At 45.5% G+C, this 24329-nt stretch overlaps 1 protein-coding gene across 2 annotated transcripts; it reads right to left on the reverse strand.

The window, feature by feature from the left end:
- Positions 1 to 12280: 12280 nt before the first annotated feature.
- On the reverse strand, positions 12281 to 24113 carry LOC120929703 (E3 SUMO-protein ligase ZBED1-like). 2 transcript variants are annotated; one of them, XM_040341421.1, is made up of 5 exons: positions 23876 to 24113; positions 23171 to 23331; positions 22919 to 23045; positions 13048 to 14593; positions 12281 to 12847 (listed from the first exon to the last, which is right to left on the reverse strand). In XM_040341421.1, the coding sequence occupies exons 4-5, from the start codon at positions 14494 to 14496 to the stop codon at positions 12359 to 12361; spliced, it is 1938 nt and encodes a 645-aa protein (XP_040197355.1). In that variant the 5' UTR covers positions 14497 to 14593; positions 22919 to 23045; positions 23171 to 23331; positions 23876 to 24113; the 3' UTR covers positions 12281 to 12358. The 2 variants fall into 2 exon arrangements, with proteins under 2 accessions (XP_040197355.1, XP_040197356.1); XM_040341422.1 differs by having other exon boundaries at positions 23872 to 24113.
- Positions 24114 to 24329: the final 216 nt, after the last annotated feature.

A 24329-nucleotide genomic window follows, 5' to 3' on the forward strand; every position in this document is an offset into this window, starting at 1 on the left:
GTAAGTGCAAATATGCGCCATCGTATCTGTACGCCGGACCCACAAACTAAGATACGCCTAACAATAGGCTTCATCCAGTCGACGTAACATGCCTACGCCGGCGTAGAGTGGGCGCATATTTAGGCTGGACGCATGGTGGCGTTCCCATTGATCAGCCATTCAAATATGCAAATGAGGAAAATACGGCGATTCAGGAACGTAAGTGCGCCCGACGCAGGCTACGACTGGTGCGCGTAAGTTGTACGTCCGGCGTAAAGTTAAGCCCCATAAAGGAGGTGTAACCCAGCAGCAGACATGCAAAGGTCTGCACCAAGGAATACAAGCCGGTGTATTTTACGTAGTTTACGTTGGACGTGAGTCTAGATGGGCGTCGGCATAGCGCACAGGATAATGCGCTGCAGCGGCGTAATGTGCGCCCGCTCTCTGTGAATCCGGGCCATAGAGTTTAACTATAGATGCAGCTACAAACTTTTAAACACTGTCATCTACTGCCTAATGTAGTTGTTGCACAAAATACACGAACAATGTATTTCAACAGATTGCCCTAGGCGCGCGTGTCCTTTTTGGGCTACAAGCTTCTCGCAATTTTTTTTTTTTTTTTTTTTAACAGTAAAATTTTTTATTTTGAAGACAGACAACAAAGACACACACAAATCAACGACAGTACAAGCCACAAGGGCAGCAGAGTGATTACACAATCATAGTAAATCAGCATATATATAGCATAGCTATGGTGGGATAGTAGGCCGGCCACACAACTCACAGGACAGACTTCATGAATAAAACAAGTGCCAGTCTCGGGGCACCAACCGCAGGAGGGAGGTAGAAAGGCAGGGGAGACAACAAGGACAAGGGCAGGGGAGGGGGGGGGAAGGAGAGGGAGGTGAAGGAGAAGGAGGGGGGGAAGGAGAGGGAGGGGGGGAAGGAGAGGGGGGGGGGGGCAGCGACCCGCGGGACACCTCAGTCAGGGGCCATCACAGGGGGGTTATCAACAAATCAGTTAGGTGAGTCAATCCACTTCGACCAGATTTTTTCAAATTTGGCTGGACAGTTCCTGCTCTCATACGTCAACCTATAGAGTGGGAGAACTCTATTAATCGTAGCCAGCCAGGAGGACACTGTGGGGAGCTCAGTGCCCCGCCAGCGCAGCAGGATCTCCCTCCTGGCATAGAACAAAGCAAAGGTGATACCCAGTTTGGTGTACCTGTCACCCTCAACCTCGCCCAGGTAACTAAGGAGGAACACTTTCGGATCCCTTACGAGCTCCACCCCACAACGGTCCGAGAGGACCTCCGCCACCTCCCCCCAATACGAAGCTAGCTTGGGGCAGGACCATACCATGTGAAGGAACGAGCCCGTTTCCCCCAAACACCTGGTGCACCTGGGGCTCCTGGAGGGATAAATCTTAGCCAATCTCTGCGGAGTGTAGTAGGCCCGGTGCAAAAATTTTAATTGTATAAATCGGTCTCTGGAGGCGATCATAGACGGAAGAAAGGAAGAGACACAGTCCTCCCAAATCTCCTCGTCCAGATCCGGGATGTCCGCATTCCATTTGGCCAGGGCCTCTGCCGTGGTAGTGTCGTATGCTACCGTGAAACGTAGGTATAGGGATGAAAGGGGCTTCCCCATGACACCCGAAATCAGGAGGCGCTCAATCGAGTCCGACTCGAGCGCAACCGGTTCCGGGAACTGGGCTGCAAGAGCGTGCTTGAGTTGTGCATACCTAAAAGTAAGGGAGGATGGAACCTTGTAGATCCGGCTCAGCTCCTGAAAGGGCATCACCACACCTCCCGGCATAATATGCCGGAGGGTAAGGACGCCCCGCCGAGCCCAGACCACCGGGTCAGGGACCGTGTTCAGGTGGGGGAGGAGGGGGTTACCCCAAAGCGGGGTATGTGGGGAGACGGTGTTGGGCTTCAACATTCGAGCCCTAGAAGTCGCCCACACTCGAATAACGGTCGCCATTGGCCCCGTAACGGAGGGGTGAGCCCTACATCCCCGAAACACCAGGTTAGATAGGGCTGCGTAGGAGCCCAGGACAGCCGCTTCCAAGGTGACCGCCGGGTTCTGGCGTGGCTGGGAAAACCACCAACGGACTGTCACCAGGACCGCCGCCCAGTAGTATGCAATAAAGTTGGGGAGGGCCAACCCACCCCCGGACAAGGGAAGGTAGAGGGTACGTTTCGCAACCCGGGGTGGACTACCCGCCCACACAAACGTCATCACTATACTGTCAAGACGTCGGAAGAAGGATTTCGGGATAGTGACAGGGGTCTGGCGGAAGAAATATAGTAATTTGGGAAGTATCACCATCTTCACGAGGTTCCCCCGTCCCACCGGTGAGAGGGGGAGATTACGCCACGTCGCACAGCGCTTGGTCACATGTTCTCTCGCAATTTTTAAAGGTGTGGTTTGCGGCAACTGCTGCTGGATCCTGTCGTGTGACAAACGTGGCAGAATTGCATGGCATTTGGGGTGGGAATAAAGGATAATGGCACCAAACGTGTATTTTCATGTTATGTATGCAGCGATTGCCACGCGATTTGGCATGGCGGACAGAATTGCTGAAATTCTGCCCACGATTCCAAATTGCTAAGTGTGAATAGACTCATATTGTATTTTTTCTTCAAGCACAGTTTGACGTACGGTATGTTTTTATAAAATAAATGTAGCGGCCTGCTCCTGTTGAACAGGTGCTGCTGTAAATTTAGAGGGAGTCGTTATTTGGCCTCTGTTCCAGCCATGGCTGTGCTGGGAGTAACCACCATTGCTCGCCTGGGGGTGTTATTGCCATCCCAGGCCAAGGGTGGCATCAGCAGGGTCATGGTACATTGAGTGTCCCCCTCTGCGGCGAATCAGTGGGAGTGGTCCCCCCGCTGTGCATGCTGGGGAGGGGTACTTAAGGGACAGACGCTATTGGCGGGGGCCCGTTGTCCGCGCCTCATGGCCCGCCTGGCCTGGGGTGCGTGTTCCTGAATCCTGACTCCGGGACCACATTGGTCCGGCGTTGCGGCTTTGCCTGGTAGGCCCAGTACTCAGACTGCGTCTGCATTTGCAAGGTGATCCTGTGCTGTCCGTCCTGCGGGAAGAAGCCACTTGATGAAGGAAGCCAGGGGAGGACCTATCCTGGAGAGGACCATGCAAGAGGCTGGTATCTTGGGAGAAGGCCTGGAAAATTCATCGAAGGATGAACCATACTCTGAGAGGCTCGATGGTGGTCGCCTGTCAGATCTAAGTTCTACAAAAGTTAATCTGGAGAGATCCGGGTGCTGAATCCTGTGGCAGGGGATTCTGGACCACAACTGTCTCCTCATAAGGGAAGGTCTGTGGCAGAGACTGTACTTTATTCCGTGAGCCATTCCGGCTTCTAGGCCAGTGAGAGGGACCTATCCGGTTGAGCAACACCCATTCTGGCTAGAGTGGCGAAGAGAACTGTATGCGGGAAGCAGGAGTGTTTCCTATTTGTGATTATACACCTGAACCTACCTACCTATTTACACTTCCACCCCTCCAATTTATTTTCCACTAAGTTCTTTTTTTTTTTTTCTTTTTCTTTTTTATAAAGTGTATTTTGTGCGTGTACTCGAGAGAGGAGCCGGACCGCAGGAGTTGGGAGTAGGCAGGCCTCCGCCAGTAGTAATCTGCCACCTTTCTCCATGCCCCGCGTGGCAATGGCGGGTGCGTGAGGGGGTCCTCCCACACAGCCCGTCCTACCTGCTCTGCTTTGAAGCCCAACGGGGCAGAGGGACTCCCTACAAGGGAGTGAGAGGATCTAGCCCGCTCAACCAGCCCCGTTAGTCCTTCGCCTCTCCTTTTTCCACTAAGTTCTACAAATAAATCCCAGAAAAAGAAGTGTATTGTGTGGACATTGGAATTCTTCAGACTCTCTTTACCACCCTGGACAGCGAGAAGATAGAGGTAACGTGCCACGCAAAATTACTCAGCAGCTCCTTCGGGGGTAGTGCTACATAAAATAGAGGTTATATTTAACCTGCTCTGTGCAGTGATTTTGCACAGAGCGATCCCGCACCTCCTCTTTGGCAGTTTGCCACCGGCACTGTCTGTTCCTTCTTCTTCTGAGTGCCCCCTTTGCAAGCTGGCTGCTAAGGGGCATTTGTACAAGCTTGGTCCTATTCTAGGCTGTGTGCATCCATAGACACAGCACCAGTAAGCCACACCCCCGAACCCTCCTCAAAGGAGTTTGACTGACAGCACGAGGAGTCAGAGGTTTCTGCTGCTGCCTGCATCTCCTTTGAGACCAGGAAGAGAGAGGAGCAATATTGCGGGACAGCGTTGGATCGGTGACAGATCAGCTAAGTGTTTAGCTATGGGAGGTTGGATAGGTAGTGAGGAATTTCTTACCTTCATGCAGAGAATGCATTAAAGCAACTATTTTGAATTTGGAACCACTTTAAAGAGACTTTGTTACTTTGCCCTGCATGATTTATACTCCCCTTCATAGCACTCCCCTTTTGCTCCTTCTTTCATAACAGCTGTCACAAAATATGTGGGGGCGTTCTTTACCATAAATAGGAAAATCAGCCATGCCTCTGACAAAAACGCATAATGCATTTTTGAGTACTTATATGTAATAGGTTGATTAATAAACTCAATGAAAAATATGTTTATCACACGCTTGAAGCTTTCATTTCACTTTTTTTGTTATATATGAATGGATATTAAAATGCTGAGGTTAACAGGGCTGTGATAACCAGGTCAGGCTTAAAAATCAGCAAAATTTGCTTGTAACTGGCACATGTGTGGGTAGCTTGAAATACATCCAGAGGAGTTGCTTTGCCTGAGTAAAAAGAAGAGAATGTACTTGCAAGGCTAATTAAATACAGTTGATGTACTGCTAGCAGCAGTAAGAGTACATTGGAACATGTGTGTAGCGCTACCCCCTCAGGAGCCGCTGGTTAGATTTGGGATCGGCATAATTGTGTTACCTCTGTGATGTGTCCAGGGGTAATGACAATGACGAGAGCAATGACAGAATGTCCAGACGATTGGTTGACGTTTTCTGTGCCCTTATTTATAACATGACCAACAGTCTACTTGAGACAGATAGGATAGGTTGGTGAAAAGAAGAGAACTTTGCAGATTCAGGGAATAATAAAAGAAGCAGTCCTGCCTCCAATGTTTGATCTTGCTTTCTCGCCACTCCAGCCAGAGTGGGTATAGTGCCCCTGGACAGGTCACTCTCACAGGCCTGGCAGCCAGGGTGTCACTCGGAACTGCTGGGAAAGGAACAAGTCTCTGCCACCGACTTGGCTCTAGTTAAATTAAGATTAGTAGAGAGCCTCTGCCACCGACCCAATACTCATGGACATGGATGTTAGAGCGAATCTTCCTTAGGTAGTCTTGTTATATTTGGGGCCACCGACTGACAGTTTGCAGCATACAACCTGTCAGTGTCTGGTCACCCAGATCCCCGATGGTTCGTCTAAGCCCTATTGGATCACCTGCCTCCGGGTTCACCTCAGACCGACTCCCCACCGAACAGCACAACTCGCTTGGGATCTTCTTAATAGAGGTGGGGGACCCAGTAAGTCACTGGGGCCCTTTGACAGCATCAGTTGCTCCGTGCCATGAGGGCCCAGAGTCAGGAACTCCACGTAGCATGTGCGCCCCGGCCTGGTAGGCCGTATCGCCGGGGCCCGTGATGTGCGCACACCCCAAAGGTAGGTGCCGCACCTGGAACCAGGAACCCGTAAAGAAGAAAACCGAAAAATGGCGTCTGCCACAGAAATACCCTCCCCCAGCATGCCCCGCGAGGGAAACACTCCTCTTGTTGGCTGCTGGAGAAAGGGCGCCTCCGCCTGGACCCCTCTGGCGCCACCTGCCATCCAGAGATGAAACTACATCCCTGGAGCACAGAACGACCCACAGGACAGTTCAGGGCTGGCAACAGCCGAATTTAAACAAATCAACATGGATGAGAGCAAATAACTCTCTCATCCCACTAAATTTGACATAGCACCTGTACTGAAAAGTACACAGGTGCTACATGTGAATTCTGCAATAAGTTTAAATAAAACAAAAGCATATCAGTTTGAAATCCTAATTATGATATTACAGTTTTTACTTAGAGAGTAGGATATAATACATTTGTGTCAGTATATACTAGAATTAACATCCAGTCCCAGGAACATGATATTGCTAAAATGGAGCATTTAAGCAGACGGTAATAAATTATAGACTTTTACGAGTCATTTACATCACATTTTTAAATGCTTCTGTTTTTTTTTAAAACATTTACTTAAAAAGCCATTGGGACATTCAGGGCTGAATTTCCAGCACTGGGGCCACACAGCTTTTAGTGCCCAAAGCAACATCCTTCTGCTAGGATCACATCTATTATACATAACATGGTTTTAGATAATGGAACAATTGTGCAGCAAAAAACTGTCCAGGGAAAAGCCACCTTTGTCGTTTATGGGCACAAGCAAAGGACATTCATAGGTTTTGGTTTTCTTTTTTTAGGTATAGTTGTTCCGTTTTGAAAAATGAACCCTTTGTATGACATATACTCCGGACACAAATGTTCAATACATAAAACTGACCCATGAAATGAGGGATATTTCGTTTCTATAAATTTGGTATTTGAGAGACTCACAACCAGCGACGGCACGTCCATTACGGGAGCCGCCTCCTCTTTCCATCCGGCCCCTTTCAGGACACAATTGGCTCCCACTGCTGTCAATCAAAGTCAATAAGCCAATCAGGAGAGGGGGCGGGGCCGAAAATGGATGTAAACCAAGAAAATTTTATTTTCATTTAACTCGTGAACCTGCATTCAAAATCCAATTATGTGCAAGGGAATTTCCTAGTTTTTTTTAAAACTAAACTGCATGTGATTGGGTTTCTAAAGTAACAATAGGTCCATTGCAGTAAACAAACACAAAAGTACTCTTTTTAGGCTATATTAAAAGGGCACATCTGTTTTTGTTTTTTTTGTTGTTGTGTGTTATTTTGTGATTTTAATAAATTAATAAAAATTTATTGGAATAAAGAAAAATATGTAAATTAGTTGTTTTTGTAATCAGAATTATAAACATCTCAGTTTTCAATAGGCATTCAGGTTGATTGTATTTGTTTTTTTTTGTGTTTAGTTGTTGTGTGTTGTTTTGTGAAAAATTTTGAAAATAATAAAAATATATTGGAATAAAAAGGGCACAGTGTATGAGTGCAGAACATTATTTCCGTTCATTTGAAAGCTGTCTAAGTGCAGCTCAGAGTGACAACCCCAGACCCATTATCCAGTGGGCCCGATTTACTACAATGCTAGGTGAGGTACAGTAAAGTACGGCCATTTCAATCATAGGCAAAAAAGCTTTCTTTATTTAAAGTATGTTTGCACAATTGCAGTTTAATTTCACAAAACCCCACTATATACAGTATTTATGTTTTCCCATTCACACAGCACTCCTAACAAAGGGCCAGATTCACGTAGAATCGCGGCGGCGTAATGTATCGTAGATACGTTACACCGCCGCAAGTTTTCATCTCAAGTGCCTGATTCACAAAGCACTTGCGAGAAAACTTCCACCGGCGGCACTCCCGCACCGCACCTACTGCGCATGCTCCCTTTTGAATTTCCCGCCGTGCTTTGCGCGAAGTGACGTAATTTTTTCGAATGGCGACATGCGTAGCGTACTTCCGTATTCCCGGACGTCTTACGCAAAAAGGAAACATTTTTACATTTCGACGCGGGACATACGTGTGCTGTGTAAAGTTAGGGCACCTAAAACGACGACTAACTTTGCGACGGGAAACTAGACTAGCAGCGGCGTAGCGAACGCGAAAAACCGTCGTGGATCGCGGTAACTACTAATTTGCATACCCGACGCTGGTTTACGACGCAAACTCCCCCCAGCGGCGGCCGCGGTATTGCATCTTAAGATCCGACAGTGTAAAACAATTACACCTGTCGGATCTAAGGGATATCTATGCGTAACTGATTCTATGAATCAGTCGCATAGATACTCTTAGAGATACGACAGAGTATCTGAGATACTCCGTCGTATCTCGGCTGTGAATCTGGCCCATAATGTGTTGAAAATATGTACCGTATTTGCCGGCGTATAAGACGACTGGGTGTATAAGACGACCCCCTAATTTTCCAGGAAAAATGTTGGTTTTGGGATATACTCGCCATATAAGACTACCCCCTTCCTACTAGTCTTTCTGGAAGCTGAGGGGTAGCCGGAACCGCTGACAAAAACAGGCTTTTTTCAAATCTCACTGTGCCATTACATTACATGCCTCACTGTGCCATTACATTACATGTCCCCACTGTGCCATCACTTGCCTACACTGTGCCATCACTTGCCATCACTTGCCATCACTTGCCTACACTGTGCCATCACTTGCCCCCACTGTGCCATCACTTGCCCCCACCGTGCCATCACTTTCCCCCCACTGTGTCATCACTTTCCCCCACTGTGCCAGCAGTGCCATCACTCACGTTTTGCTGATTTGTTTCCAGGCCGGTGACAGTCTCCGTGCTGCGAGCGTCCATGATTTGAAAGCCGCGCCTTCTTCTCAGCGTGTCTTGTGATAGGCGGTAGGGCTGCGCATCTTCACTCGTCTCACGATTCGATGCGATTACGATTATCAAGTCCACGATTCGATTCGATTCGATTCGGCGATGCATCACGATGCATCAAGATTATTACCCAAGTCCCCTTGTTTTTCAATTTTACATCAAAAAATTAATTCAATCAGTCAGAAATTGCACAAAAATATTTATTTGTATCTGCTATTTAAACAAATCATACCAAGTTCCCTGCATATCATATAGCAAAGTCTGAATGAACAAAACAGTGCAGCAGACAACAGTATTTATTTAAAACAGTACTGTCAGTGTCTCTGAAACATTAAACTGTTGTGCTGGCCTGGCTGGTGCAGTTAGTTTATAAGTTTTGCAATAGTTTTACCATATAATATATATTATATATTATATAATATTAAACAGTACCTACAAAAAAAGGAGCACTTCAGTTCCTGACTGTAAAACATCACAGTGAGTCAGTGAACCTATAACACAGTCAGTGACTGTGTTATAGGTTCACTCACTGTGATGTTTGCCAGTCAGGAACTGTCTGTCACACAGTGTGTTCAAGTTGTCTGTGTTGCAGAACTTCCTGGTTCACCGTGATTGTTTTGGCAGCAGCACCACCACCAGCACCACCACCAGCACCAGCACCACCACCAGCACCACCACCAGCACCACCACCAGCACCAGCACCAGCACCAGCACCACCACCAGCACCACCACCAGCACCAGCACCACCAGCACCAGCACCACCACCAGCACCAGCACCACCACCAGCACCAGATGGGTAGTACGTCTAGATCAGTGCTATAAGCTCTCAGAGTTGTCACTTTACAGAAAACGTTACCTGCACTGAGCACTCAGCGAGCACTCTACCACGATACATCAACTGAAGCCAAGCCATGCCACCATTAGAGGAAGCTGGAAAATCCTTGACAGAATAAATTTTCAACTGAATCTGAAAACCTTGGACAAATCTTTATGGGATCACAAACACACACCACAGAATACCAGAAAAAAAATAAACACACATCCTCCTCACTGAATCATAATGGTAAAGGGCAGGCCACAGGACGGGCAATGTGGCACAGCCACCATAGTCAGACATGATGTCAGAAGGTCGGTGTGTGTTTTTTTGGTTTGTGTGAATGTGTATTTGTCTGATCCAATAAAGATTTACTCCAGGTTTTAAGTTTCAATTTATTCTTTCAATGATTTGCCTTCCTCTGGTGGCTTGGCGGGCGTCAGTTGTCTTTAATCAAATAAATACACTTTTAGAATATTTGGCTGAGGTTTTAAGTTGAGCCCCCCTAAAAATTGACATTCAAAAGATAGACAGTACATCAAGTTAGAAAATTCAATGGAATGGACACATTTTTGAAGATTGTGTCCGACACAATTTTAAAAAATAATACCATTCTCCCCAGTGCTAGAAATTGAAAAGCTTGTCGTCACACAGTGACTTAACAGAAAATTTTACCTGCACTCTACCACGCATAGTCGCATACACCAACTGAAGCCAAGCCACGCCACCATTAGAGGAAGCTGGAAAATCCTTGACCGAAAAAATTGGCAACTGAATATGAAAACCTTGGACAAATCTTTATGGGATCACAAACAGTCACCACAGAATACCAAAAATAAAAAGAAAACACACACATGACACTGAATAATGATTGGTAAAGGGCAGGCCACAGCAGGTCAGACAGACAAGCGGGCAATGTGGCACAGCCACAGACAACATGAGGTCAGGTAGGTGTGTTTTTTTTTTGGTTCGTGTGATCCAATAAAGATTTACTCCAGGTTTTAAGTTTCAATTTATTCTTTCAAGGATTTGCCTTCCTCTGGTGGCTTGGCGGGCGTCAGTTGTCTGGAATTAAATACAGAATTCTTTTGGTTGAAGGTTAAACCCCTAAACAGAGTCAGAAATTCACAGAGCATGACAGACACATTGGGAAAACACCAAAAAACACGTCAGTGTAAAAATACAAAATGGATCGGACTGACAGTCGCATAATAGAAAACCATTCTCCATCTCCTCTCCACTCCACTCCAGTGACTCCAGTGCTGCTAAAAGCTAGAATAATATCATATATTCTGATTAATCATCACAGTGAACTTAGAATATATGATATTATACAATTACAAATATACATATTATAACAAAATGTTACATTCATTGATCGTTTGCAATTGCCACGACCTGTCGAGTGTCGACCACTGCCAGTCACCTGCAGGCGGTCACTGCCAGTCTGACTGCCAGTGCCACGACGGCACCCCACCAGTCAGTCAGTCACAGTGACTGAGTGCGTTCCGTTGAGGACGAGAGTGGCATAACTGGCGTTAACCGTTAAGTAACTGGTCTTGTTGACAATGACAGGGATGGAGTTGGAGTAACTCGTCGTGAGGGAGGGGTGGGGAGGAAAAAGGGAAAGGGGAGGAAAAAGGGAAAGGGGGGAGGGAAAGGGGAAAGGGGGGGAGGGAAAGGGGAAAGGGGGGGAGGGGAAGGGGGGGGGAAAGGGGGAGGGGGGGAGGAAAGAGGGAAAGGGGGAGGGGGGGGGGAAAGGGGAAGGGAAAGGGGGGGAGAAAGAAAGACACAGAGACAGACAGACACAGAGACAGACACTCACAGACACAGAGACAGACACAGAGACAGACACTCACAGACACAGAGACAGACACTCACAGACACAGAGACAGACACAGAGACAGACACAGAGACAGACACAGAGACAGACAGTCAGACACAGACAGAGACACAGACAGACAGACACAGACAGAGACACAGACAGACAGACAGACACAGAGACACAGACAGACAGACACAGAGACACAGACAGACAGACACAGAGACACAGACAGACAGACACAGAGACACAGACAGACAGACACAGAGACACAGACAGACAGACACAGAGACACAGACAGACAGACACAGAGACACAGACAGACAGACACAGACAGAGACACAGACATACACACAGACACAGAGACAGACACAGAGAGCGGTAAACCTAAAAAGAGAGAGAGAGACTGAGAGGGAGACAGAACGAGAGATAGGGAGACGGAAAGAGAGATAGAGAAAGACAGAAAAAAGGAGAGAAAGAAAGAAAAGAAAGAGAAAGGAGAGAAAGAATGAGGTAAAATTGAGGAAAGGACTAGTAGGACTAGGAGCCGGAGGAGAGGAAAAGTTCTCCTCCTTTCCTCCTTTAGTCTCTCCCCTTTCCTTCTCTCTCTCTCTCCCCTTCTTTCCTTCTCTTGGAGAAGGAAAGAGGGAGAGGGAGGAAGGAAAGAATGAGGGAGAGGGAGGAAGGAAAGAATGAGGAGAGAGGGAGGAAGGAAAGAAAGAAAGAATGAGGAGAGAGGGAGGAAGGAAAGAAAGAAAGAAAGAAAGAATGAGGAGAGAGGGAGGAAGGAAAGAATGAGGAGAGAGGGAGGAAAGAAGGAGGAGAGAGGGAAAAAAAGGAAAGGAGGAGAGAGAGGGAAAAAGGGGAGGGAGAGGGAAAGGGAAAAGGGGAGGGAGAGGGAAAGGGAAAAGCGGAGGGAAAGGGGAAAGGGAAAAGGGGAGGGAAAGGGAAAAGGGGAGGGAAAGGGAAAAGGGGAGGGAAAGGGGAGGGAAAGGGAAGGGAAAGGGAAAAGGGAAGGGGAAGGGAAAAGGGAAGGGGAAGGGGGAAAAGGGGAGGGGAAGGGAAAAGGGGAGGGGAAGGGAAAAGGGGAGTCTGGCAGGGGAGACAGAGAAATAAAAAATTTCAGTGGCAGAGACAATGCTATAAACAAAATCTATAAAATTAAAAACACTGCTCAGCATTTGGGAACATGTAGATTTTTCTGTAAGAACACCAATTGATCTACATGGTCTGGTTTGAGGGCGCTTCTTTTTGCAGTTACCACATCTCCTGCAGTGGAGAAAACCCGCTCTGCAGACACGCTTGTACCTGGGATACACAAGTATTGCTTTGACAGCCGAGAAAGGAGGGGAAATATGACCTCATGCTCACGCCACCAGTTCAAAGGGTCCTCAGTGAGAGGCAGAGGTGGGGCTTTACAATAGTTTTCCATTTCCTCTTCAGCCTTGGCATAGGGGGTCTTTTTGGGTTCTATTGTACCTTCAGTGTCAGTGAAAGACTGTCCCAGCAAACTCACGAGCAGCGATCTGGCCTTTTTGGGAGGAGATGGTGGAGATGGAGAATGGTTGTCTTCGATGGGTGAACTGTCCTCTTCTTCCAGAGTTCGTTTTCTTCTAGGCACTTGATGATCCTCTTGTGTCCTCTCACTCTCATCTGATGTAATCTGTGTTTGAACAAAAAAGAAACGGAAAAAAAACAATAAGTAAAAACACAAATGTCAATGCCTTTGATTCTGATGGGGTGATGAAAAAGCACAGGAAACGGACAGTACAGTTCCCGCACCGCATCAGATTCAGAAGCGTGGTAGTGCTACTGTCGTTTCAAGAAGAAACATGATGGAATTCTTCAAATTAATTTAATTACCTCCAAGGATGCAGCTTCCTCAGTGACTCCTTTAAATATCTCCAATCTTTCTTCATCTGTGAGGATGAAAGGCAGTCCCTTAAAGCGAGGATCCAGTGCAGAGGCTGTATGAAGGATCTTCTTCTCGGCCTCACTGCTGTACCTCTTCTGGAGATCTGTTCTAATAGAATTCTTGATCTCATGGATCATGGGTGTGTCTCCCATCGTGTCTGTCATGCTCTGGAGAAGTTGTGCATTTATAGGGGCAATGAGAGAAACTGTTGGATTGCGCTCTTCTGACATCAGCATGGTTGCATCCTTCATTGGCTTTAATGCACTCACGGCGTCCTCTGCATTTGACACATCTGTTTCGTTTAGAGTGCAGAGATCGGACTCTCCTCTTCTGACTTCTGGAGACAGCAAGGTGGCACAGACTGCAGGTTGTTGTTCCAAGAACCTCTCGACCATGTCGTATGCACTGTTCCATCTTGTTGCCACATCAGTTATCAGCTTATGATTCTTCAGGCCAAGACATTTCTGTTTCTCTTTTAGACAGTGGCTTGCTCTAGTGCTGCGGTGAAAGAATGTGGATATCCGACGTACTCTGCCAAGAAGCCTAGAGAGAGTGGCCACTTTCAACGCTCGCTGGGATGCAAGATTCAGTGTATGGGCGAAGCATTTCACATGGGGGAATTTTCCAACTTGAGCTGCAACTATCATGTTTGACGCGTTGTCGGTCACAAGCACTACAGATTTATCGGACAGCTGCCATTCTTCCACAACATGAGAAAGTAGCTCTGCCAGATGAGCACCCGTGTGAGACTCATAAATGGCTCTCGTTTGCAGTACATGCGACAAAATCTGCCAGTCCTTACTAACGTAATGTGCTGTTATTGTAACATAAGACTCTGTCGTGACTGAAGTCCAGGAATCACACGTTATTGCGACTCGACTTGCTTGGCTCATTGATGCAATTATCTTAGCTTTGGTTTCGTGGTAGAGTGCAGGTATGACGTTTTCTGTAAAGTGACTTCGTGACGGGATCTTGTAACGCGGCTCTATCGTCTTCAAAAGGTAGCGAAACCCACTGTTTTCCACAACAGAGTAAGGGCGCAGGTCCTTCGCTATGAAAGCTGCCACAGCTTTTGTTATTCTCTTTACCTTTTCAGAGTTGGGCGGCAAAGTTGACTGTAACATTGCATCAATTCTTGGCTGATCTGGGTTCATTTCCTTGGTGGTGGTGGTGGTAGGTTTTAGCATTTCTGGGTGAAAACGGCTGACGTGGTTTCTCAGATTAGTAGTATTCCCTAGATATTTAATTTTTGTGTGACAGATTTTACACACAGCGTATGACTTGTCCAATTCGTGCTTCCCACTTTTTTCATAAAAGCCAAAATGTTCCCAGATGTTTGCTTTTAAAAAGCTAGGTGCATTTTTTATCTCTCGTTCCTTTTGTTCTACTTCTGCCATTTTTATTTACTAGCAAATGCAATGCATGCCAGGCATCTATGTGAATTTGTGAGTAGGGATGACACAAGTCTTGACGTGACGATGATGTTGTCAAACTCTGTCAGTTTAAAAAAAATAAATAAATTTGAGTGACTAATGCCGCGTACACACCATCGTTTTCTGCGATGGAAAAATGCGACGCTTTATGTGCTTTAAAAAAACGTCATTTTTCAAACTTCAATTTGAACAACGACGTAGCATACACACCATCGCTTTTTCACAACGCTCTAGCACAGCGCAGTTCCGTCAATCACGCACGACGTCACTATAAAGGGTCGTTTCCAAGCGGAAGACGGCCTCTTTTGCTGATATCGTGTTGCTGCGTGTTAGTAAAAGTTTGGTGAGATACGATTCGTGATTTTCAGTGACTGTGCTTTAAATTTCGTTTTCTGTCGTACAGTTTGTCTATTTGTTGTCGGATCTGTGATACAGTGCTTGTACTAAGGACGTATTTGTTTAGGCATTACGTTTGGTGTGCACGGTGCTGTTTAGCAGGTCGTTCTTCAAAGGCCATTCTTTACTTCAGGGCGTAATTTTTAGTCTGATCTGATTTGACGACCGTTTTCTAGCCATGTTGCGGGTACGAACTCGTCGCCGAGATCGTGCTGTGCTTGTTGTTAGGATGTGTGCTGCATCCCAGCGACGGTCCATGAACAGGGTGAGGAGGAGGTTGTGGACCAAGAACTGGTTGCTACGCAGGGACCAGTTCTCTCATATGCCTCTGCTGCGGGAGATCCGAGAAAATAACCCTGATGATTTCAGGAATTTTCTTAGGATGTCTGACCCCGTATTTCAGCAGCTTTTGGCTTTGGTGTCGCCATATATCACCAGGCAGGACACCGTTATGCGGGAAGCCATCACTGCTGAGCAGAGGCTAGTTGCTACGTTGCGCTACCTTGCAACAGGGAGAAGTCTGCAGGACTTGAAGTTCTCGACGGGCATCTCCCCCCAGGCTCTGGGCCTCATAATCCCTGAGACCTGTTCGGCCATCATTCAGGTTCTTCAGGAGGACTATGTTAAGGTAAGTGGTGTTCTTTCAATGGTCAAACTAATTCACAAAAAAAAAAAAAAAAAAATACTTTTCTAATATGCTCAGAATGCTCACTTTGTCTCTATGTATGCTGTTCTACACAATTAGTAAAGCCCTACATGTTTATTAAATTTAGCCAACCTGTCCATCATTCTATGTTGTGGGCAAACCCACCTAGCATAGTCCCTATATCCCCGTTTATTTGTGGCCTCCATTGTACTGCTGCATTTTGTGTGTCCCTATATCCCCGTTTATTTGTGGCCTCCATTGTAGTGCTGCATTTTGTGTGTCCCTATATCCCCGTTTATTTGTGGCCTCCATTGTAGTGCTGCATTTTGTGTGTCCCTATATCCCCGTTTATTTGTGGCCTCCATTGTCCAAACCCCCCCCCCCTAGATTTTAGAAATACATACTAATAATTATTTTTCTTATTTAGATATTTTTTGGGGGGTTGTTTCTCATCTCATCTTGAGCCCCACTCCCCCTAAATATATTTTTTCAACATCAGAGGGGGGTGATTAATATGCTTAATTGTTCACATGTTATTTTTTAATACTAACCTTTTTTGTGGAATTGTTGGTGGGATCCCTTGTAATTTTAGCTATATTCTGTTTAAAATCTTTGTTCTAATGTTTTTTATTTTTTCTTTCTATCCAGTTCCCCACCACGCCACAGGAATGGCAGACTGTGGCAGCGGACTTCTCCCAGCGTTGGAACTTTCCGAACTGTGGAGGAGCCATTGATGGCAAGCACATCCGCATTGTGCCCCCACCCCATAGTGGATCCCATTTCTTCAATTACAAGGGGTTCCACAGCGTTGTTTTGATGGCGGTGGTCTCTGCAAATTACGAGTTTTTGTACGTGGATGTTGGGAAAAATGGCCGGATGTCGGACGGCGGTGTCTTTGCGGAGACGGAGTTCGCACAACGGCTTCGGTTGGAGGACCTAGGATTGCCACCTGCGGAGGAGAACGAAGAGGGTCTGCCCTTCGTGTTTGTAGCAGATGAGGCTTTTGGTTTGGGTCCCCACCTCATGAGGCCATTTCCCCAACGCACCCTCACCCCTGAGAGGAGGGTTTTTAATTATCGGCTGGCCAGGGCAAGACGTGTGGTAGAGAATGCCTTTGGAATCATGGCCAGCCGATTCAGATTGTTTTTAACAGCAATAAACATGGCGGAATACAAGTGGAATTATATCATACTATCTTGTTGCATTTTGCACAATTTTTTGAAAAGAAATTCTCAAACGTACCTGACGGTATTGCCTGATGAGGCTGATCTTGTGGCTCCGGAGCCGGGACATCAGGCTAGCCATAGAGGCTTGGCCCCCCAAACCGCACGTGCAGTGCGTCAATCCTATGTGGACTATTTTATGGGGAGGGGGGCCATTGCAATGCCTGATCTTGTTTAAAAAAATAAATTTACTTTTTGTTTGATGAAACAGTGTTTATTTGTTTGATTTTAGTTATTTGTAAGTTTTGGGGGGTAATGTTTATTTTTCGTAGGTTCTCATCCAGCCATGTGTTTGGGATGTAATAAATTACCATGAGTGTTAAATCTTAATAACTCTACAAATATGCCTGAGTAATTGAATGAGTCTGCATTGATACCAATAACTACACACAAATTGTTTGGAGTCCAAAATGTTATTTATTTGTTACTTTTTTAGTTTTGATTAGTACAACAAATATTTTTTTTTTTTTTTTGGTCTTTTTTGATTATTACAAAATATAATTTCTTTTTTTGTTTTTTTGGTCTTTTTTGATTATTACAAAATATAATTAATTTTTTGGTCTTTTTTGATTATTACCAAATATAATTTCTTTTTTTGTTTTTTTGGTCTTTTTTGATTATTACAAAATATAATTAATTTTTTGGTTTTTTTGGTCTTTTTTGATTATTACAAAATATAATTTTTTTTTTTTTTTTTGGTCTTTTTTGATTATTACAAAATATAATTTTTTTTTTGTTTTTTTGGTCTTTTTTGATTATTACAAAATATATTTTTTTTTTTTTTTTTTTTTTTTTTTTTACAATTCAAGGAAAAAAGAAAATACACCAAAAATTAAACCCTCCCCAAAACATTAATAAAATTTTTAAGCTGCCGTTCCAGCGTCTTTGCTTTGTGACGTATTTCACGGCAGGCCAAACGTATGTCCTCAACTTGGGCCCTGCAGGTGAGAACCTCGCCGATGAGGAGCTGGGCACTATACGTGTCCAGTCCCTGACCAGCCCGATTTCCTCCTGAAATGTGGAACCAAAACATGTGTTAAAAGATTGTATGCCTATATCTATATTCACAGAAAATGTGGTAGATGTTACTTTACCGGATGTTGAGGCAGGTTCCTCTTCCTCTACATCCCTCGGGGGTGTGGCTTGATTGGCTTGTGCCTCCTGCCTTGCTGCTTCATTGTGCCCTACAAGATTGAAGAAAGGGAAAACATGAGGTTCAACCATTACGAGCGGCATGAAATGACACCCAAAAAATAAGAAATGCTAAACAAAAGGTCACTATTGTTGATTTTTAAACAATTATCAATAAAATAGACCAATATTTAATCCATTCACAAAGTAATGTCAAATCAGTTAACACAATTTTTAAGTTTAGATATGTAAGCTAAACAAGTCTCCCCTGGATCTGCTCACCCCTGTGTGTGACCCAACATAGGTTGTGATTGTGACAAACAATTGTGCTACTGAGTACACATGTTCAATAAAAAAAGGAGTAGCAAACGCTCCTTTTTGTGAATCTCAAGGTATTTACGTTTCTTCTAAAATAAGCTGAAACACATTTCCATCTATTCCAGAATTGAATACACCTTTTTTTTAAGCCCCAAAAATGTCACAACTTTCATATTTGTGTCGACTAATTGGTCATAGGAGTCGTCGTTCATTCGCCCACAATTCCTAAATTTACGATTTTTGTTCAGATACAGTGCTTCAACTCCCCTTTGCACATGCAAACTAGGCATGATGCCATTTCTCATTAATATGGTATTGGATTATTGAAAGTCACCGAATGAACGACGACTACGACGACTGCATCATGCGTCCACATTCATAATATTCATTTTATGGTCAACCTGGCCCAAAAAAAAAAATGGGACAAAGAACACACCAAAATAATTAAATACACATGGAAAAAACTTACTTCTTCTTCGAATCACCTTATTAATTCGGTAAAGTTGGTGGGGTTCCCTTTTTTTTAAATCCGACCACCTTTTGCGCAGGTGCTCTCTGCTCCTGGTTTTCCCAAACTTCCGCTGGAGCCTACGGATGACCTTCTCCATAATTTTGGCTTTAACTTTATTGGGATGCATGTAGGGGCCATGCTTGGCATCATAGTCCTCCCTCCTCAATATGGTGACCATCTCCACCATTTCATTAAAGCTCATGTTGGAGGCTCTGCAGCGGAATCTGCGGCGTGTTTGGGCCTGGCCTGCCTCCTGGCTAGAGCTAGAATACACCTCCATGTTGTCCATCTTTTCTCACTCACCAAACGACAGAGAAGGGGCGTGGAAAGGACGATACCGAACGTCAGGGGCGGGGTGTCGTGCGGAGCGTCACGCGTGCGTAGTGTAAAAGGGATGGGACGTGTTTGGAAACGGCCTGCATAGTCTGTGGAAGAAGTCGTAATTCCCGATCTTTCCTAACGACGAGACGTAAGTTTTTAATTCCGACTTTATTATAGTGAATAGGGAATGAGTTTGTGGGCTAGTTAGGGGAAGTAAGCTAGTGCCTTTAATTACATTATGTTTTGGCTTCTGTTTCATGTGCAGAAAGAATGGATGCCTTCAAGGATGCGGACTTCCTCACAGACTTCATCCAAAAATGGAAGGAACATCCAGTTCTGTGGCAAACCAAAAGCACACTAAATAAAAACAAAGATGCCAGGGAGAAAGCTAGACAGAGCATGCTTGTTTTTGTGAAAACAAGGGTCCCCAACGCCACAACAGCCACTGTGAAAAATAAAATCAATTCCATCAGGGGCACCTACAGGGCCCAACGGGTCCAAGTCCTGGCCTCAATGAGGTCTGGGGCTGCAGCTGACTCCATATACAAACCAACCCTGTGGTACTATAGTCAGCTGCAGTTCCTGGACGACCACATTGAGACCAGGACATCCATGTCTACCCTTCCCCCAAGAGGTAGCTCCCAGCTTCCCAGCAGCCAATCCTCCAGTGTTCCCTGCAGACAAGAGCAGACAAGCTCGGAGGAAGAGGAAGAGTTCCTGGAGGACCCCAATTGTGAGCCGTGGAGAATGGTATGTGTTTTTTGTTTGAATTTAGTTAGTATATGACAAGTATAGTAATAATGGTAAATGTATGTTACTATTGTTCTAAATTCTATGTGAATCTCGTAAGTTTAGGGATAGGATCAATAGTCAGTAGTGGGAAAACATGATGGGGTCAAAATGGGCAAATTAATAATGTTGATGAAGGAGTGGGTGGCATTTTCAGATAGGCCAGTAGGGGGGGAGTAACGCAATACACCTGCAAGGGGTCCCAGATGGAAGACACCCTTTTTGAGTACTATCTAGTTGACACTAAATTGATTAAATGAATTTTTGGGGAAAAGGCCACTTATTTACTAAATAAACAACCCACATAATTCCAGGGGGACCATGTCTGAAGGTGTTTAAGGGGCCACATAATTAAGGATGGCGACCCTGTGTGTAATATATATTGACATTCAATTTGCATCACTCATGATTGTAAAAATGTGTGTGATTAATGACAAACACAAATAACATATGTTCCTTTTTTTCATACACAGGCAGACCCAAGCCAGGAACAGCCAGGGCCCACAGGGAGCCAGGAACAGCCAGGGCCCACAGGGAGCCAGGAAGAGACAGGGCCCACAGGGAGCCAGGAGGAGCCAGGGCCAACTGCAAGGCAGGAGGTGGCAGAGCCCACTGGGAGCCAGGAGGTGGCAGGCCCCAGTGGGACCCAGGAGGCACGCCGGCGGGATACCATCTCCCGGATCCCTCCATTCCGCAATCCCAATAAACGGCTCAGGAGTATGCGACAAATGGAGGAGGAGACCCAGGGCCTGCTTCGCCAAGCTACTGCAGCCATCCGAGAGCCACCCAGTGAAGTTGAGGGGTTCGCAGCGCTCATTGCAGCCAAGATGTACAATCTGGAGCAGAGCCAGCGTGTGCGCTGCGAACTCCTCATCTTCCAAGCCATAACCATGGCATCCCTGGGGCAGCTCGATGACGACACCCACATTGTGCGGATTGCTCCTCCTGTCCTTGCTGCTCCTCCTGCTCCTGCTCCTGCTCCTGCTCCTGCACCTGCTCCTGCTCCTCCACCTGCTCCTGCTTCTCCACCTCATGAGGCTGCTATGGCTCCTGCCACCTCATCTCCTCCAGGAACCCAGCCCCCAAGGACTCGGGCTACCGGGAAGGCTGCAGGGAAGACTGCAGGGAAGGCTGCTGGGAAGAAAAGGGCGAAGAAATAATACGGTGCCCCTGATGGAATTTTAATGTGGACTCACAGGCTGTATTTGTGGCTTCGGGGACCCTTGTTTTCAGAAAAAAACAAGCATGCTCTAAAGTGCTGCCTACCCTGGCATCTTTGTTTTTATTATGTTGTGTTTTTGGGTTGCCACTTTTTTTTTTCAAATTTTTTATGAAGACTAAAATAAAAATTAATTTTTCAGCCAAATTTCAACATGTTTCTTTATTGTAGATTTGAGAGATCAGTATTGAGTGGGCAGACCCATTACAAAATAAATAATGCAAACATTAACAAGGTAAAAAAACATGCTTGTGGGTGAGTTAACTAAAAAATTAGGTTGTTGCAGACACTTCACACACTCCTAAATAAAAACAAAATAGAGATTACTAATCAAATTGGTGACAAAAATTTAAAAAAAAAATAAAAGGTGGACCAATATATATATTTAAAATGTTTAAGATGGAAGATACAACTAAATAACAGAACACAAACATAAACATTATCAAACAAGAAAGAAACTAATTAAAAGCTTGTCATAACTATGCAACAAGATCAGCCGCAATAAACGTCCATTTCTGGGTAGCAGTTAAAAGCAGGGGTTAAAGAAGCGCTTTCTTTTCTTGTCTATAAGCTGAAAAACACCTTAACGAATGTGCTGATTCCATTCTGAACAGTCGTTTTACATGAATGAGCGCTGCCGTCTCCTAACTTGCTTCTGAGCATGCGCGGGCTTAAATCGACGTTTTTACGTACACACGGTCAATGTTTAGAACACAGAAAACGACGTCGGCCAAAAACGACACATAAAATTGAAGCATGCTTCAATTTTTTTCTGTCGTTTTTTAGAAGACATAAAACGACGTTTTTGCCCACACACGGTCAATTAAATTGACGTTTTTGAAAATGACGTTTTTTTCCATCGCAGAAAACGATGGTGTGTACGCGGCATAAGCCTAAAGCCTGCCACGAGATCAACAGAAAAAGTAACACGTTTCTTTCTAGTATGTATGTAATTGTATGATATGTAAAATCCTCATTTATTATTCTACCCCCCCCCCCACACACGCAGTTAGTCGCAGTCGCTGTCAACTTGTCAAGTGTCAACTATCATTATTCATTATGTGTAAAAGAAAAAATGCGCCCTGGCCCCTCATCTCGTCTGCCGCCGGTGGTTGGTCAACTCAACTGGTGGTCATGGTCATTGGTCAATGCATTGGCATTGCAATGGTCACAGTCTCAGAGAGTCAGCGACAGCCGGTCACGTTATATCGCACTCTCTCTCCTTCTCCAATCTGGTACACTGGCATTATTTGAGATCACAAACTGGCTGCTATAACACAACAACAACATGTCCCGCCAACATCCCCCCCCCAATGACATAATGCCAGTGCCACCCATTTCATTAATTCTGGTTTTATGCATCATTTGAATGTCTTGTCTTGGTGATTGATTCACAATTCACAAGTTCATACTTACCTTGTTTGTATTGTAATATGATGCTTTTTGGTTTTGCTCATCATTACTGCCCCACACACAATGCACTTGCCTTGCAGTGCAGCTGCAGCATGTGTGGGGCTGGGGCAGTGATGAGCAAAACCATAAATCAAAAAGTATCAATAAAGTTGTGATCAAACAATCATCATTCATCACTAAGACAAGACAGTCACACTGGACAAGTGGACAAATGGTCAGGACAGAACATTCAATGGATTAGAGATAGAGATATATAGACCTAGACCAGCACCAGCACTGCAGACCTACAGTCATAAACGTAACCATAATTAATTAAATGGCAATGGTATGGTCTGGTGATTGTCACTTAAACTCATTAAACCTTTCATGACATAGTTATTTAATATAATGTGAAAGATGATGTTTATTAGTTTTCCTACCTGATTAATGATGATACGATGATAACGACGACGGTGGTGCTGGTGGTGGTGGTGGTGGTGGTGGTGGCACTGCTGGCTGCTGGTGGTGGAGCGATTCTCCTCCTGCCTGTGGTGGACTGGACTGAGCCTGAGGAGTGAGGAAAAACGGACAGGTGAGCTGACACAAGTGACAATTTTTTTTTTTAGGTACGGTAACAGGCAGTGAGCAGCTGCAGTCTCTGTGAGTGGTGTATCTGTGTGATGGTCACCTACCTGTCACAACAAGGTGGCAGAGTCTGGCTGGCACGTGGCACCTGCGGGTCTCCTCTCCTGCTGCCTGTGATGATGAAGGGACTCGGAGTGTGTGGCACTGGCAGCTGCGGCCTAGCTCCCTGTCCTGCGAGCCGGGTAACGGATGGGCTGGTCTCCCTCTCCTAAAAAAAAAGATAGCAATTGATTGATTGATTGCATCACGAAACTGGAAAGTGAAAAGGGGGGTAAAATTAAAAATTGTAAAATACCCAGTTCAAGATGTATGGGACAGAACAGTCAAAATGTTTTATTTTTTAAGTAACCAAACAGGCAGGCAGGCATGTTATATTGTTAAATAGTTGTGCTTTAAACCACATGACAATCCCAAGAACAGCAGTATTGAACAGTTGCAAACAGTGTTGTCTGGCATATCTTTGTAAATGATGTGATCAGTGATCACTCACTAAGACCTCTAACTTTACAGCATTGCAAAAAGCTGCCACTGACTGTAGTGTATTACACTTAGTGTATTTGACTTGCAGCTTTTTGCAATGCTGTAAACTAAGTTAGAGGTCTTAGTGAGTGATCACTGATCACATGCATCAGAGTAATACAAAGATATGCCAGACAGTCAGACAGTGTGCAATTGTGCAGAAGCAGATCATCATCTCCCCCCCAAAAATAATAAAAATCCCCCAAAAAAATGCAGAAGGGTAACTTACTAACCAGTTTGTGCTCCCATGTGGCATGTGCTGCCTGCCACTGCTGCTCACTGTGTCTGAGTGTGCGGCACTGTGTCAGGCGGTGGCTGCGGCCTAGCTCGGGTCTCACTCGTCTCCTTCACTCCAGTCCTGCGGTCTCCTCCTCCTCTGTCCCCCTGCAAGACACTGTCAGCCTGTTTTTTTTCTTTTGTACACTCTGAGCGCTCTTGGGGGTACGAGGACGGGTCCGCTGTGCTCAGTGCTGCTCCTCTCCGTCCGTCTCCTCTCCAGTCCTCCTCACGAGTCGACTCACGCGTGCGACACAGGGGGAGGGGGGTGTCACTGTCGTCACGTCAGCGGGAGGCGGGAGGCGGGAAAGAAGGCGCCAAAAAACTTTTTTTTCCGACTCGGCTCTGCAAGGCGGACGCGACGCTGACGTCATCAACATGCATCGATTATTTAAAGCAACCGCATCGATG

This window comes from Rana temporaria, chromosome 2 (assembly GCF_905171775.1).
Source record: "Rana temporaria chromosome 2, aRanTem1.1, whole genome shotgun sequence".
Classification (NCBI taxonomy): Eukaryota; Metazoa; Chordata; class Amphibia; order Anura; family Ranidae; genus Rana; species Rana temporaria.

What these genes read in the sequence shown, in the direction of transcription:
- LOC120929703 (XM_040341421.1), bottom strand. Translation starts at nt 14,496, where the DNA reads ATGGCAGAAGTAGAACAAAAGGAACGAGAGATAAAAAATGCACCTAGC. An exon ending in AGGAAGCTGCATCCTTGGAG is followed by an intron (nt 12,848 to 13,047) that starts GTAATTAAATTA and finishes GTTCAAACACAG; the next exon opens with ATTACATCAGATGAGAGTGA.